At 34.9% G+C, this 12,896-nt stretch overlaps 4 protein-coding genes across 8 annotated transcripts; 2 read left to right on the top strand and 2 right to left on the bottom strand.

Annotated features, from left to right (window-relative positions):
- The first annotated feature begins 2,715 nt into the window (after positions 1 to 2,715).
- ESM1 (GDSL-like lipase/acylhydrolase superfamily protein) lies at positions 2,716 to 5,164 on the top strand. 2 transcript variants are annotated; one of them, NM_001338114.1, is made up of 6 exons: positions 2,755 to 2,906; positions 3,210 to 3,464; positions 3,580 to 3,701; positions 3,896 to 4,096; positions 4,180 to 4,447; positions 4,554 to 5,120. In NM_001338114.1, exons 4-6 carry the CDS (start codon positions 3,896 to 3,898, stop codon positions 4,877 to 4,879), a joined length of 795 nt encoding a protein of 264 aa, NP_001326872.1. In that variant the 5' UTR covers positions 2,755 to 2,906; positions 3,210 to 3,464; positions 3,580 to 3,701; the 3' UTR covers positions 4,880 to 5,120. The 2 variants fall into 2 exon arrangements, with proteins under 2 accessions (NP_188037.1, NP_001326872.1); NM_112278.3 differs by having other exon boundaries at positions 2,716 to 3,464; positions 4,554 to 5,164.
- Positions 5,165 to 6,144: 980 nt separating this feature from the next.
- AT3G14220 (GDSL-like Lipase/Acylhydrolase superfamily protein) lies at positions 6,145 to 7,926 on the top strand. Its single transcript, NM_112279.4, has 5 exons — positions 6,145 to 6,602; positions 6,671 to 6,795; positions 6,883 to 7,083; positions 7,194 to 7,455; positions 7,544 to 7,926. The coding sequence occupies exons 1-5, from the start codon at positions 6,356 to 6,358 to the stop codon at positions 7,798 to 7,800; spliced, it is 1,092 nt and encodes a 363-aa protein (NP_188038.2). The 5' UTR covers positions 6,145 to 6,355; the 3' UTR covers positions 7,801 to 7,926.
- GLIP4 (GDSL-motif lipase 4) lies at positions 7,870 to 9,310 on the bottom strand (the record flags this gene model as incomplete). Of its 2 annotated transcripts, none has more annotated exons than NM_001338115.1 (4): positions 7,870 to 8,427; positions 8,514 to 8,744; positions 8,832 to 8,959; positions 9,043 to 9,310. In NM_001338115.1, the coding sequence occupies 4 exons, from the start codon at positions 9,308 to 9,310 to the stop codon at positions 7,933 to 7,935; spliced, it is 1,122 nt and encodes a 373-aa protein (NP_001325624.1). The 2 variants fall into 2 exon arrangements, with proteins under 2 accessions (NP_001325624.1, NP_188039.1); NM_112280.1 differs by having other exon boundaries at positions 7,933 to 8,427; positions 8,820 to 8,959.
- A 1,126-nt stretch (positions 9,311 to 10,436) lies between these two features.
- On the bottom strand, positions 10,437 to 12,615 carry RAP2.2 (uncharacterized protein). 3 transcript variants are annotated; one of them, NM_180251.3, is made up of 3 exons: positions 12,029 to 12,615; positions 10,892 to 11,771; positions 10,437 to 10,789 (listed from the first exon to the last, which is right to left on the bottom strand). In NM_180251.3, the coding sequence occupies exons 1-2, from the start codon at positions 12,315 to 12,317 to the stop codon at positions 10,933 to 10,935; spliced, it is 1,128 nt and encodes a 375-aa protein (NP_850582.1). In that variant the 5' UTR covers positions 12,318 to 12,615; the 3' UTR covers positions 10,437 to 10,789; positions 10,892 to 10,932. The 3 variants fall into 3 exon arrangements, with proteins under 3 accessions (NP_850582.1, NP_850583.1, NP_566482.1); NM_180252.1 differs by having other exon boundaries at positions 10,463 to 10,789; positions 10,892 to 11,768; positions 12,029 to 12,453; NM_112281.2 differs by having other exon boundaries at positions 10,463 to 10,789; positions 12,017 to 12,453.
- Positions 12,616 to 12,896: the final 281 nt, after the last annotated feature.

The following is a 12,896-nucleotide window of genomic DNA, read 5'->3' on the forward strand; positions in this document are numbered from 1 at the left end:
TTTATATTTAAAAATATTAAATTATTTTTTCTTATTGATACTAGAAATGTATAAGTTACAAGTTTTATTTTCAAAAAATTAGTTTTTAAAAAACAGTTGCCAATAGAACCGATTCCAAAACAAACAACAAAGTGTCTTTGTAGCTGGTTGTGGTCGCTAGCAAATACGAAACAATTACATGGCCATATATATATATATATATGCGTTTGGTACTTAGTGATCAATTTTGTCATTTTTAACCATGTGAAGAGTTTTTGTTTTTTTTCAACAATCAATTGTATATATATTTTTTGCCATCTTTATCACTTTTAATAATAGTAAATGAAATATCGGTATTCATTTTCTGTGACCTTTATAGTCTATCATTGAAAATAGTGTTGGTGAGAAGTTTAGTCTTTAGGGATATGGTGTTATTGGAGGAATCCCAAGGCCTGAAGCAATCTTTGTGTGAAGCAAAGCAAATGTAAGAAGAATATATCATCTAAATTTGTTTAAGAACACATCACTTTATATTTAATTAGTCTCATATAATAGCAAAATTTCGGATCTAAAATACATGCTACGCGAGCCTAATATTTCATATGCGATTGAGATATCTTTTACCTTGTAGACTGTACTTGTAATTTTTTTCAAAGAAGTTACATTTACTTTACTATCTTACTATAAATTACTAACTTTTGCTGTATAAATATGACCACTGAACGTCTGTGAAGTTCACGACCAAACCAGTCTTACTCTCTCTTAATATTAAATCATTGGAATATTTATTAATTGAATTTAAATCATTGGAATATTTATTAATTTATATTTAAAAATATTAAATTACTTTTTCTTATTGATACTAGAAATGTATAAGTTACAAGTTTTATTTTCAAAAAATTAGTTTTTAAAAAACAGTTGCCAATAGAACCGATTCCAAAACAAACAACAAAGTGTCTTTGTAGCTGGTTGTGGTCGCTAGCAAATACGAAACAATTACATGGCCATATATATATATATATATATATATATGCGTTTGGTACTTAGTGATCAATTTTGTCATTTTTAACCATGTGAAGAGTTTTTGTTTTTTTTCAACAATCAATTGTATATATATTTTTTGCCATCTTTATCACTTTTAATAATAGTAAATGAAATATCGGTATTCATTTTCTGTGACCTTTATAGTCTATCATTGAAAATAGTGTTGGTGAGAAGTTTAGTCTTTAGGGATATGGTGTTATTGGAGGAATCCCAAGGTCTGAAGCAATCTTTGTGTGAAGCAAAGCAAATGTAAGAAGAATATATCATCTAAATTTGTTTAAGAACACATCACTTTATATTTAATTAGTCTCATATAATAGCAAAATTTCGGATCTAAAATACATGCTACGCGAGCCTAATATTTCATATGCGATTGAGATATCTTTTACCTTGTAGACTGTACTTGTAATTTTTTTCAAAGAAGTTACATTTACTTTACTATCTTACTATAAATTACTAACTTTTGCTGTATAAATATGACCACTGAACGTCTGTGAAGTTCACGACCAAACCAGTCTTACTCTCTCTTAATATTAAATCATTGGAATATTTATTAATTGAATTTAAATCATTGGAATATTTATTAATTTATATTTAAAAATATTAAATTACTTTTTCTTATTGATACTAGAAATGTATAAGTTACAAGTTTTATTTTCAAAAAATTAGTTTTTAAAAAACAGTTGCCAATAGAACCGATTCCAAAACAAACAACAAAGTGTCTTTGTAGCTGGTTGTGGTCGCTAGCAAATACGAAACAATTACATGGCCATATATATATATATATATATATATATATATATATATATATATATATATGCGTTTGGTACTTAGTGATCAATTTTGTCATTTTTAACCATGTGAAGAGTTTTTGTTTTTTTTCAACAATCAATTGTATATATATTTTTTGCCATCTTTATCACTTTTAATAATAGTAAATGAAATATCGGTATTCATTTTCTGTGACCTTTATAGTCTATCATTGAAAATAGTGTTGGTGAGAAGTTTAGTCTTTAGGGATATGGTGTTATTGGAGGAATCCCAAGGCCTGAAGCAATCTTTGTGTGAAGCAAAGCAAATGTAAGAAGAATATATCATCTAAATTTGTTTAAGAACACATCACTTTATATTTAATTAGTCTCATATAATAGCAAAATTTCGGATCTAAAATACATGCTACGCGAGCCTAATATTTCATATGCGATTGAGATATCTTTTACCTTGTAGACTGTACTTGTAATTTTTTTCAAAGAAGTTACATTTACTTTACTATCTTACTATAAATTACTAACTTTTGCTGTATAAATATGACCACTGAACGTCTGTGAAGTTCACGACCAAACCAGTCTTACTCTCTCTTAATATTAAATCATTGGAATATTTATTAATTGAATTTAAATCATTGGAATATTTATTAATTTATATTTAAAAATATTAAATTACTTTTTCTTATTGATACTAGAAATGTATAAGTTACAAGTTTTATTTTCAAAAAATTAGTTTTTAAAAAACAGTTGCCAATAGAACCGATTCCAAAACAAACAACAAAGTGTCTTTGTAGCTGGTTGTGGTCGCTAGCAAATACGAAACAATTACATGGCCATATATATATATATATATATGCGTTTGGTACTTAGTGATCAATTTTGTCATTTTTAACCATGTGAAGAGTTTTTGTTTTTTTTCAACAATCAATTGTATATATATTTTTTGCCATCTTTATCACTTTTAATAATAGTAAATGAAATATCGGTATTCATTTTCTGTGACCTTTATAGTCTATCATTGAAAATAGTGTTGGTGAGAAGTTTAGTCTTTAGGGATATGGTGTTATTGGAGGAATCCCAAGGCCTGAAGCAATCTTTGTGTGAAGCAAAGCAAATGTAAGAAGAATATATCATCTAAATTTGTTTAAGAACACATCACTTTATATTTAATTAGTCTCATATAATAGCAAAATTTCGGATCTAAAATACATGCTACGCGAGCCTAATATTTCATATGCGATTGAGATATCTTTTACCTTGTAGACTGTACTTGTAATTTTTTTCAAAGAAGTTACATTTACTTTACTATCTTACTATAAATTACTAACTTTTGCTGTATAAATATGACCACTGAACGTCTGTGAAGTTCACGACCAAACCAGTCTTACTCTCTCTTAACTAATAATATTGAGATGGCAGACAATTTGAATTTGGTGAGTGTTCTGGGAGTCTTATTGGTATTAACCATCTTCCATAATCCGATCATCGTCTACGCCGGCGAGGGTGTTCCCAACGTAGCTTTGTTCACTTTCGGAGACTCTTACTACGACGCCGGAAACAAAGTGTTTCTCAGCCAAAGGAAAGATCTTCCACAAACCTATTGGCCCTACGGAAAATCCCGCGACTACCCCAACGGCAAGTTTTCCGACGGCCACATCGTCCCCGACTTCATCGGTATGCTTTTGATTATTCTAAGATATCTATTTGATTATTACAGATGTGCATATATATACAACCATAAATATAGAAACAAGATAATTATTAAACATGGTGACTAATGACTATGTAGCTGATTTCATCTCTATTCCGAATGGAGTACTCCCACCGGTGCTTAAACCGGGCGTTGATATTTCACGTGGAGTCAGCTTTGCCGTCGCCGATGCTTCTATTCTCGGAGCGCCGGTTGAATCTGTAAGTCCGTTTTCAATATTTGTTGTTTTGTTTTAAAGAGATAGACTTTAGGGTTTCTAGGTAAAGAAACAATGTTAAAAAAAGTATTAGATAAATGAAATCATTACAAAAAAACGTTATTTTAAAATCTTATGAAACACTATTTTTTAATGTACTAATATTAATAAGTTTTATTTTCTTGTGTTTATATCCAGATGACACTAAATCAACAGGTGGTTAAATTCAAAAATATGAAATCGAATTGGAACGACAGCTACATCGAGAAATCACTGTTTATGATATACATTGGTACGGAAGATTATTTGAATTTCACCAAGGCCAACCCCAATGCAGACGCTTCTGCTCAGCAAGCTTTTGTCACTAACGTTATTAACCGATTAAAGAACGACATCAAAGTACGTTGTCAAACAACCAATGTACAAGCTTTTTCGCACTTTAATTATGTTCAAATGACTAACTATAACAAGTTATTTTACAGTTGTTGTACTCTTTGGGAGCGAGTAAATTCGTGGTTCAATTGCTAGCACCATTGGGATGCTTACCGATCGTGAGACAAGAATACAAAACCGGCAACGAGTGTTACGAGCTGCTCAATGATTTGGCCAAACAACATAACGGAAAAATCGGTCCAATGTTAAACGAATTTGCTAAAATTAGTACTAGCCCCTATGGTTTTCAGTTCACCGTCTTCGATTTCTACAACGCCGTTCTTCGTAGGATTGCGACAGGAAGAAGTCTTAACTACAGTAAGAAAAAAAACTAACTGTTCCATTAACTAAATTCGAGTGATACGTACATATCTCTTTTCAAACTGTTTATTTAATACAAATGTATCATAAAATATTTGTACAGGATTCTTCGTAACGAATACTTCGTGTTGCGGTGTTGGGACACACAATGCATATGGTTGCGGAAAGGGAAACGTGCACTCGAAGCTATGTGAGTACCAAAGATCTTACTTCTTCTTCGATGGACGTCACAACACAGAGAAGGCTCAGGAGGAAATGGCTCATCTTCTATATGGAGCCGACCCTGACGTGGTCCAGCCAATGACGGTCCGTGAGCTAATCGTCTACCCAACTGGAGAAACTATGCGTGAGTATTGGGAACCCAACAACTTGGCTATCCGTCGTCGGCCGTCTCGTGACTTTTACTTGGGCCTCGCCGCCTATTATTAGTTGGATGGCTTTGAGCTGAATATTTCGATATATATGAGAGCTATTGTCTTATAATGTATAATCGATATCGTAACGTGGAATTATGCCTATATGACGTCAAATTATGCCTTTGACGTTGTCGAATAAACTGCTTTTGAATATCTGTTGTATCCTCTAATTTTGGTAATCTATGCAAAATAGAATAAATTTATAATTGTCGTTGTTTGTACAACTTGATCATTGGCTCATTGCTACGTGGACTAATAATTGTTTTTAATGAAAATAAATAAATAAAACAAAATTCCATTTAAAACATCAAAGTTGAAACATTCTCCCAATTAAAACTTCCAAAATTTGTTGTTTCCATATAAAACCTCCAACGAATTTTTTTTTTTTTTTATTTTTATAAAAGGTTAAATTTGGATCCGCTATTAGAGAGAGCAAGAGTTTTAAGCCTCATGAGAAGAATGTTGTTAATTGACGTAGTACATGGCCACTTAACCGACATAAGATTTTAACAAACTAAATTGTGTCAATGGACGTATTACATGATCACTGGAAGAGAAGAGTTTTCAAAATTAGTTAGAACATAAGATAATCTGCGATCGAGGAGAACTAATTATCTTTCTTTTTTTAATGGTTTTATAATCTGACATTTGATCCATAAGTTTTTGGTTAATATAAGAAGAACAATCAGCGTTAAGTTATCTTATGCTACTTTTATGGAAAATTTATTACCACTAATGGTAATGGACACCATGAATTAGTTAATGTTCAGATTTTACTGTAATACCTCAAATCGGTCCACTGGTATTTTGTCACAAACTTACAATTCACTGGACCATATTTTTTTTTCGTCAGGATCAAATGGACCACGTTTTTTTCCGGAAAACTTAGCATTAACTTGTATCTGGTTATTTCATCCAAACTAAATTTAATGCAATTTGTTTTTGGTAGGGACTAAATTTAATGCAATAACATGGCCTTTCTTTTTTTAGTTTTTTAATATATTTTTTTTTGAAAGTTCGTATGATTTTAAAGGTTGTCTAGAGCCAAAAACTAATCTTATATTCCGAAAAACTATGTTGAATTGCTCGAATTCCGGTGACCAATAGTCCAATACTACTCACAATGTTGAAACTAGAAACAATGACTCTATTCAAAAAAATATATATATAGTCGATTGATCGATCCTTGTTACTGGCATTGAATTAAACGCATGCTCCATGTTATCACCTCGGTAACCAATACTAAATATTTATTGTTCTGTCGAGCTATTATTAATCATACCTACGTCGGATCTCAATATCTCATCCCAATTTAAACCCTTCGGTTTTCGTTCCGGTTTTGATTTGGTTTACTTCTTAATGAACAATAATCAACCGAATTAATCTCGGTTTGGTTTGGTAGAGCAGACATAACACATGAGCATAAAAGTTCAAATACAGACATAGTAGAAGATCAAAAGACTTAAAAGCTAGAAAAACCTTTCCAAAAATGGCAAAGAACCGTAACTTAGTCTTCTTCTTAGGGGTATTAGCGTCTTTTACACTCTCCAGTTTCCCGGTAACTGTTTCCGGCGAGCCCCCTATCTTATTCACTTTCGGCGACTCTTCCTACGATGTGGGCAACACGAAGTTCTTCTCGTCGGAGTTCGATCCAGCCACCACGTGGCCTTACGGCGATTCCATCGATGATCCCTCCGGTCGTTGGTCTGACGGCCACATTGTCCCAGATTTCGTCGGTAAAAACTAAAAGTCTTACACTTTCTTTTAGGGTTCTTGTAATTGATTCCAATTTCATTGCTATTAGGTCGATTGATTGGTCATCGTGAACCGATTCCTCCGGTACTTGATCCAAAAGCTGATCTTTCTCGTGGAGCAAGCTTTGCCATTGCTGGAGCAGTTGTTCTTGGATCTCAATCTACTACTGCATCCGTAAGCACTGTTCCCGCCATTGTTGATAAAAAAAAGGCTTCGTAAGAGTTTTATATATCTATGTGTTTTATTTTGTTGGATTTGCAGATGAATTTTGGACAACAGATATCGAAGTTTTTAGAGTTACATAAGCAATGGACTGATAAAGAACGAGCAGAAGCTATATACATGGTAAACATAGGAGCTGAGGACTACTTGAATTTCGCAAAGGCTCATCCAAATGCCAATACTGTGGAGCAGCTAACTCAAGTTGCCCACGTTCTCCAAAGGATACCAAGAGAGCTCACGGTATACTTTTTAGTTATTCACAACTCTCTCAACTTGATAGATTGATGGATCCAACTTGGTAGCTTCTACAAGTTTGATCGTAGTAGGAATTTTGTTTTGGATATGTGCAGAGTTTATACAGGGCAGGTGGAGCGAGGAAGTTTGCGGTACAGAATTTGGGACCGCTTGGTTGTTTACCGATAGTGAGACAAGAGTTTAAGACAGGTGAGAATTGTATGGAGATGGTTAACTTCATGGTGAAAACACACAATGAAAGGCTTAGTCGTTTGCTCGTTGCGATAACCGTACCGTTACTGTACCGTGGCTTCCGGTACAGCCTCTTTGATTTCAATGGTGAAATTCTCCGGAGGATCAATGAACCATCACTCCATGGTAATTAAATTATAGAAAGATGAAACAACTCTTTTTTAAACATGTGGATTCGGTTGTTTTAGTTAATGCTCATGTTTATGGTGGTTAGGATATACTGATACAACGACTTCTTGCTGCGGAACTGGATCGAGAAATGCATACGGGTGCGGTTATAGTAACGTGCATGCTAAGCTCTGCAGCTACCAGAAATCATTTTTGTTCTTCGACGGGCGTCACAACACCGAGAAAACCGATGAAGAAGTTGCTAATCTGTTTTATTCCGGAGACAAACATGTCGTCTCTCCGATGAATATAAAGGATCTCGTAGGTAAAGCAGCGACCGATCTTCTTGCGCAAGAAATCTAGAAATCCCAATCGTGTTCTGTTCTGTTTCTTTGAAATAAGTAAATGGTTGTTGTTGTAAACTGTAAAACTCTGTATTCAACTTCATATATATATGATGATAAAGAAAAAATAAACCGTTTACATTGGAAAAGCCTAGAGTCTGAACAATGTTTTAAGATTGTAAGGTGCAGTGACATTAGGTGGTCCGCTCCAAATCAGCTCAGCGATCTGTTGATGAGCCGTTTCCGTCAAATGAGAAGGATCAAAGAAGACGTAATCATCAGCGTTTTCGCATAGCTTGTAACCTTGCGATGGTCCATTTCGGAATCCACATGTATTGATTCCCCTCAACGGCCCACTCCCGCAACATGCCATCTCCCCTTCCTTAAAACCGTAACGAGAAGGATTGTTGATTCTTTGGGATAGAGAAGTGTGAAAGTCATGAAGAGCGTATTTGAATCCGGATAACCGGCGCTCTAGACGCCTCAAGACTTTTGGAAATTCTTGGTTATGGAGATTGATCAGCTCTGTGACTGGCTCGAAACAAGATCCTATCTTTGTACTGTTTATTATCAATGCGCTTGGTGTACAACCAAATGGACCCAAGCTCAAGAATCCGAATTTCCTTGCTCCTAATTTATACAACTCCTGAAAAGAAAGATTTCACATTTTTATCATACATAATCAAAGGTTCTATTCCTCTCTGCTTTTAGTTGACAAAACCAGTTACTTACCTCGATTACAGTCGTTGTGTTACCGATGACGAAATCGATGAATCTTTCTTTGGTAGTGTTACTAAAAGTTGAGGTATTTGCAAAGAATGGGTATTGATAGTCATTTGCTCCTATGTGAAAAAGATAAACAGCTTTCGAGATTACTCTCCTCGCCTCTGCATCTCCTAAATTAGACCTCAACGTTTTCTCCACGTTCTTGAAGTTGTTTAACTGTGTTCCCAAATCTTTCGACTTTGATGAAACCAAAAAAGGAATAGAAAATTCTTAGTCAAAACAGAAAATTTTAGGTCTTGTTGATCTATTGACGAGATTAGTTACCGATCCGGGAAAAGTTCCGGCGAAAACTCCGGCGGCTGTAGTAGCGAAATTAAGTCCATAGGTTAGTTGACTGTTACTGTAACCAGGTTGTAGATTTGGCGGGATCAACGGTAACCATGCGTATTCAGCTGCCACGTCAGATTATAATCCGTTAGAAAAAAAGAAAGTAAAAGAGTACAAAATAAAACTCATGTATCAAATTGGTGATTACCAATAAAATCTATCATTATTCGTCCATCAGAGACCCGTCCCGTTGGAAACTTGAACGTTGTTTTACCATACGGCCAGAAATTTGATCGGAAACTTGAGATAGAGTCGAAGTAATTATTGTTTCCGGCTTCAAACAGAGAATCTCCAAACGCAAACAAGGCGGCTTGGTTCGTTTTAAGATCTTCTTTGCAAGAAATCGAGACGATCGATAAGCTTATAGTGCAGATGAATAAGATGATGATGATGGAATTAAATCTAGGACTTGCCATGTTTAGTTGCACTATCTTTTTCTTACTAAAACAAAAACTATTCTGCGATCCGTTTTATATACATGTAGGTGTTTTATTTATTTAGTATTTTTAGTTTAAAGATGTGTAACGTGGTCAACTTGTGCGACTTTGAATATATATACAAAATTTTCATTACGGTTTTTTTTTATAAGGCTGCGGAGTTTGACGAAGACAGCGTCAATAATCAATAGTAGTAGACTGTACAAAAATCTTCTAACGGCCCATTATTTTTCTATAAACCTTTATGATTGTGCCTTCTAGTTTGTTGACTTCCAATGTTTTTCTCTTGAAATTTTTGACCAAGAAAATATATCTGCTTTTGAAAAAACAAAAAGTAAATTCCAATTGTTGAGGAAAGTTATACATTCAAAAAGCTTTACGTTGGATTTGTCAAGTAAATGGAAAATTCAACGTTTAGTTACGAAGAAAATAATTGTGGATGTCGAGTGGGCTTTCATTATCCACGACTGTAGAGCAACAAGAATTATTCTAGCTGAAATGGGCTTTTAATAACACAGATATGAAATTAGATAGCTCATAACTCAGTATACTCTTTTTTTTTTTTTTTAAAGTAAAATAACTTACTTCCAAAACAAGTGATTACGGTGACGACTCAGACTGTCATAGTGTCATAGATTGGAAAACTAGTTTTGGTTTCTCTGTTATCCATAGTAAAATGTTGTCTTATGATAATGGGAATTTCACGGTGTACTTGGGAAAAGAATTAGTCGCAAACTCGTTGATTGAACAATGAATCTTCATCTAGACAGCCTTAAGCCTTTAGTTACCCTACAGAATCATTTTGATGATTTCCAATATTTTCTTGTAAGCAATGTGGCCATGTGGGTGTATTATTATTTTTGTATTTTCATCAAATGGTTCACGAGAAAGTTTACAGGACAAAACTCAATTCTGTCTCATTTTTCCTTATTACCAGGCACGTTCTTTGTCTGGTTCGGTCTTGTTTCCTGAAGCTTTTTTAAATCTATTGTTTTCGAGGTGTACGAAGAATCTTTCTAATTGCTTTTAAAGTGAAAGTTGTTTGAATTATTCAAAACTAATGAATAAATAAGGCATATTTCTCAAAATCAATCAAGCAAAGTTAGGCAGAGAAGATTCATTGAACAGATAGAGAAGTTCCAAAGAGACTTTATTATAATGCTAAACAAGTTTGGGGGTACAAAACATTACACTTTCGAGGGTGATGATACGCTATAACAAAGATCAAAAAGAGAGCTCAGAAGACTAATAAACTGTCTTTTAAATAGAAAAGAAATACAAAAATGAAAGAACAAAACAAGACTTAATAGATAGATATTATTATACCTCTATTTACTTCATCACACCTTTTTTATTTCGACAAAATTAAAAGAGAAACTCTCTATGGAAGAGAGGCTCATGAGATACCAATGCATAGAGCTTGAGGTGTGACTTGTACCATCCCCCAACAGCAAAATCCTGAAACAACCAAAAAAGAACGACAGAAGATTAATCCTGAAACCAACACTTAGGTTGTTTGTCTTTACGATTCAACAAGAAGAGCTTGTAACTGTAACTCACCAACACAGCTTTATTTACAAACTAAGGAACCATCGATCACTTCAAAAGTCTCCTTCCAGCATGAAATTGATCTCATCTAAGCTCCATAGCTCCACTGGGTTTTCCTCTTCCTGAGTCACAGCACCAGCATCTGCGCCAAGCATGGCTTCCACTTCTAGTGGGGTGTCCCACAAGGCGTTGTCAAGGTATGCCATCAGATCGTCTGACTCATCAGAGTTTGGTTTGAGCTTCTTGGCTGCATTGGTTTCTTCAACAAATGATGCTTCGTTGTTATTGACAAGCATTGAAGAGATCTCGGGTGTTTTAGGGCCGTGATCACTCCACCCGAACTCAGAACAGTCGAAGGAGTTACTGCCCTGATCGGAACTGAAATACTGGTATCCATTGTTACCTCCAGCATCGAACGAGTTTGTTAACCCAAACTGATTGTTGTACATCTGAGGCTTCTCTTCCATGAAACTCATATCACCAAAAGAGTTGTCAAAGGAGTTGTTGCAGTACTGCTGACTCAGATGTGTTGGCTGCTGAACCAAAGTTACGCTTTTGTTTGGTTTAGCCACTGATTTCTGAAGATTATTAGTCTTAGCACTAGGACGTTTCTGGGATACGACGCTAGGGTTCTTCTCCTCGGGAAAATTCACCTTAGCTTTCGTGCCACGGATTCTGCGTGCTGCAGCATCATAAGCTCTTGCTGCTTCCTCAGCAGTGTCGAATGTTCCAAGCCATTCTCGGGAGCCTTTTCTCGGATCACGGATCTCCGCAGCCCATTTTCCCCAAGGACGCTGCCTAATCCCTCGGTATTGATTCTTCCTCTTCCTCTTAGAAGATTTCTCAGCTTGCTCAGCGGACTCTACAGTTTTCTTGGCATATGCTGAACCTACTGTAGCCAAACACACACAATATCAATCATAAGCTGAATAGAACAAACAAAACTGCATCCCTTCAGGAGCTAAGGACGGTAAGCTGGTATATAATCAACATAGTAACAGCAGATGGTTACAAGACCAGTGAGATCAACCAATTCCAAAGACTAAGCTATAAACTAAGAAAAGCCTCTGAAAACCTAAAGATCTAAAAATTTCATGAGCTTTCCAATTCAAATAAAAGTTGAGATTCGAATCAAACCCAAATATATACCAGTGGAGACGAAAGCGGAAGCTACGGGCTTAGTAGTTGCGGTGAAGACGAAAGGCTTAACATTGACGAAGACATCATCATCGTCTTCGCAGTCAAAAGCCGAGTCATCCTTAAACCCTTGGAAATCAGCTTCGAAATCATCGTCAAGATCGAAGAAATCGGATCGCTTATTCGATCTCTTCTTTGAAGCTTTCACTTTGTTTTTCAGATCCGGCCAGATAAACTCGTTAGTGACGCGGAGGGACCTCGGCGGAGGTATGAAATCGGAGATTATAGCTCCTCCACACATGGTGGCTTCACGAAAGCTCTACTCTTTTTAGGGGTGTAAATGATCAGAAATAGAATCTTCGGGGCGAAATAATAAATATTCGATTCTTTGGGGTTCTCTTTTTTAGTTTTTCTTCTTTGTCTCGATGTTACTCTCCAGAAAGAATGAGAAAGGGTGGGTCGTATATTATATAGATTGATTCTTTACTATTATACCCTTACCTGTGACTCGTAATGGCTGTTATGTGTTTAAGCCTTTAAGGTGATTTGTCATGGTTTGGGTGGCTGAATATAATTTTACAGTTTAGTGCTTATTATATAATGAAAAAATGCAATAATTGGTGTAGATTCTTTTGATGTTATCACTATATATGGAAGATAATCATGCAATGAAAATATCTAATTTTCATAATCCACTAGTAGATACTAGATAATCATGCATTGAACAAATGTTCTCATAATTAGCTAGTAGACCAAACGTGTTTTACAAATATATTGAAAAGCTATGTTTTGGTATATTTGATTATTTATCAACCCTTTAAAATATGTAATATATGGTTTTATAACAAAATAAGTTAATACAAGGTAAGTTGCATCCCAA

Source organism: Arabidopsis thaliana, chromosome 3 (genome assembly GCF_000001735.4).
Source record: "Arabidopsis thaliana chromosome 3, partial sequence".
Lineage (NCBI taxonomy): Eukaryota > Viridiplantae > Streptophyta > Magnoliopsida > Brassicales > Brassicaceae > Arabidopsis > Arabidopsis thaliana.

What these genes read in the sequence shown, in the direction of transcription:
- RAP2.2 (NM_112281.2), bottom strand. Translation starts at nt 12,317, where the DNA reads ATGTGTGGAGGAGCTATAATCTCCGATTTCATACCTCCGCCGAGGTCC. An exon ending in CTCCACTGGTATATATTTGG is followed by an intron (nt 11,772 to 12,016) that starts GTTTGATTCGAA and finishes GTTTGGCTACAG; the next exon opens with TAGGTTCAGCATATGCCAAG.
- ESM1 (NM_112278.3), top strand. Translation starts at nt 3,203, where the DNA reads ATGGCAGACAATTTGAATTTGGTGAGTGTTCTGGGAGTCTTATTGGTA. An exon ending in CATCGTCCCCGACTTCATCG is followed by an intron (nt 3,465 to 3,579) that starts GTATGCTTTTGA and finishes ATGACTATGTAG; the next exon opens with CTGATTTCATCTCTATTCCG. An exon ending in AGGAAGAAGTCTTAACTACA is followed by an intron (nt 4,448 to 4,553) that starts GTAAGAAAAAAA and finishes ATATTTGTACAG; the next exon opens with GATTCTTCGTAACGAATACT.
- AT3G14220 (NM_112279.4), top strand. Translation starts at nt 6,356, where the DNA reads ATGGCAAAGAACCGTAACTTAGTCTTCTTCTTAGGGGTATTAGCGTCT. An exon ending in GGATACCAAGAGAGCTCACG is followed by an intron (nt 7,084 to 7,193) that starts GTATACTTTTTA and finishes GGATATGTGCAG; the next exon opens with AGTTTATACAGGGCAGGTGG. An exon ending in CAATGAACCATCACTCCATG is followed by an intron (nt 7,456 to 7,543) that starts GTAATTAAATTA and finishes TATGGTGGTTAG; the next exon opens with GATATACTGATACAACGACT.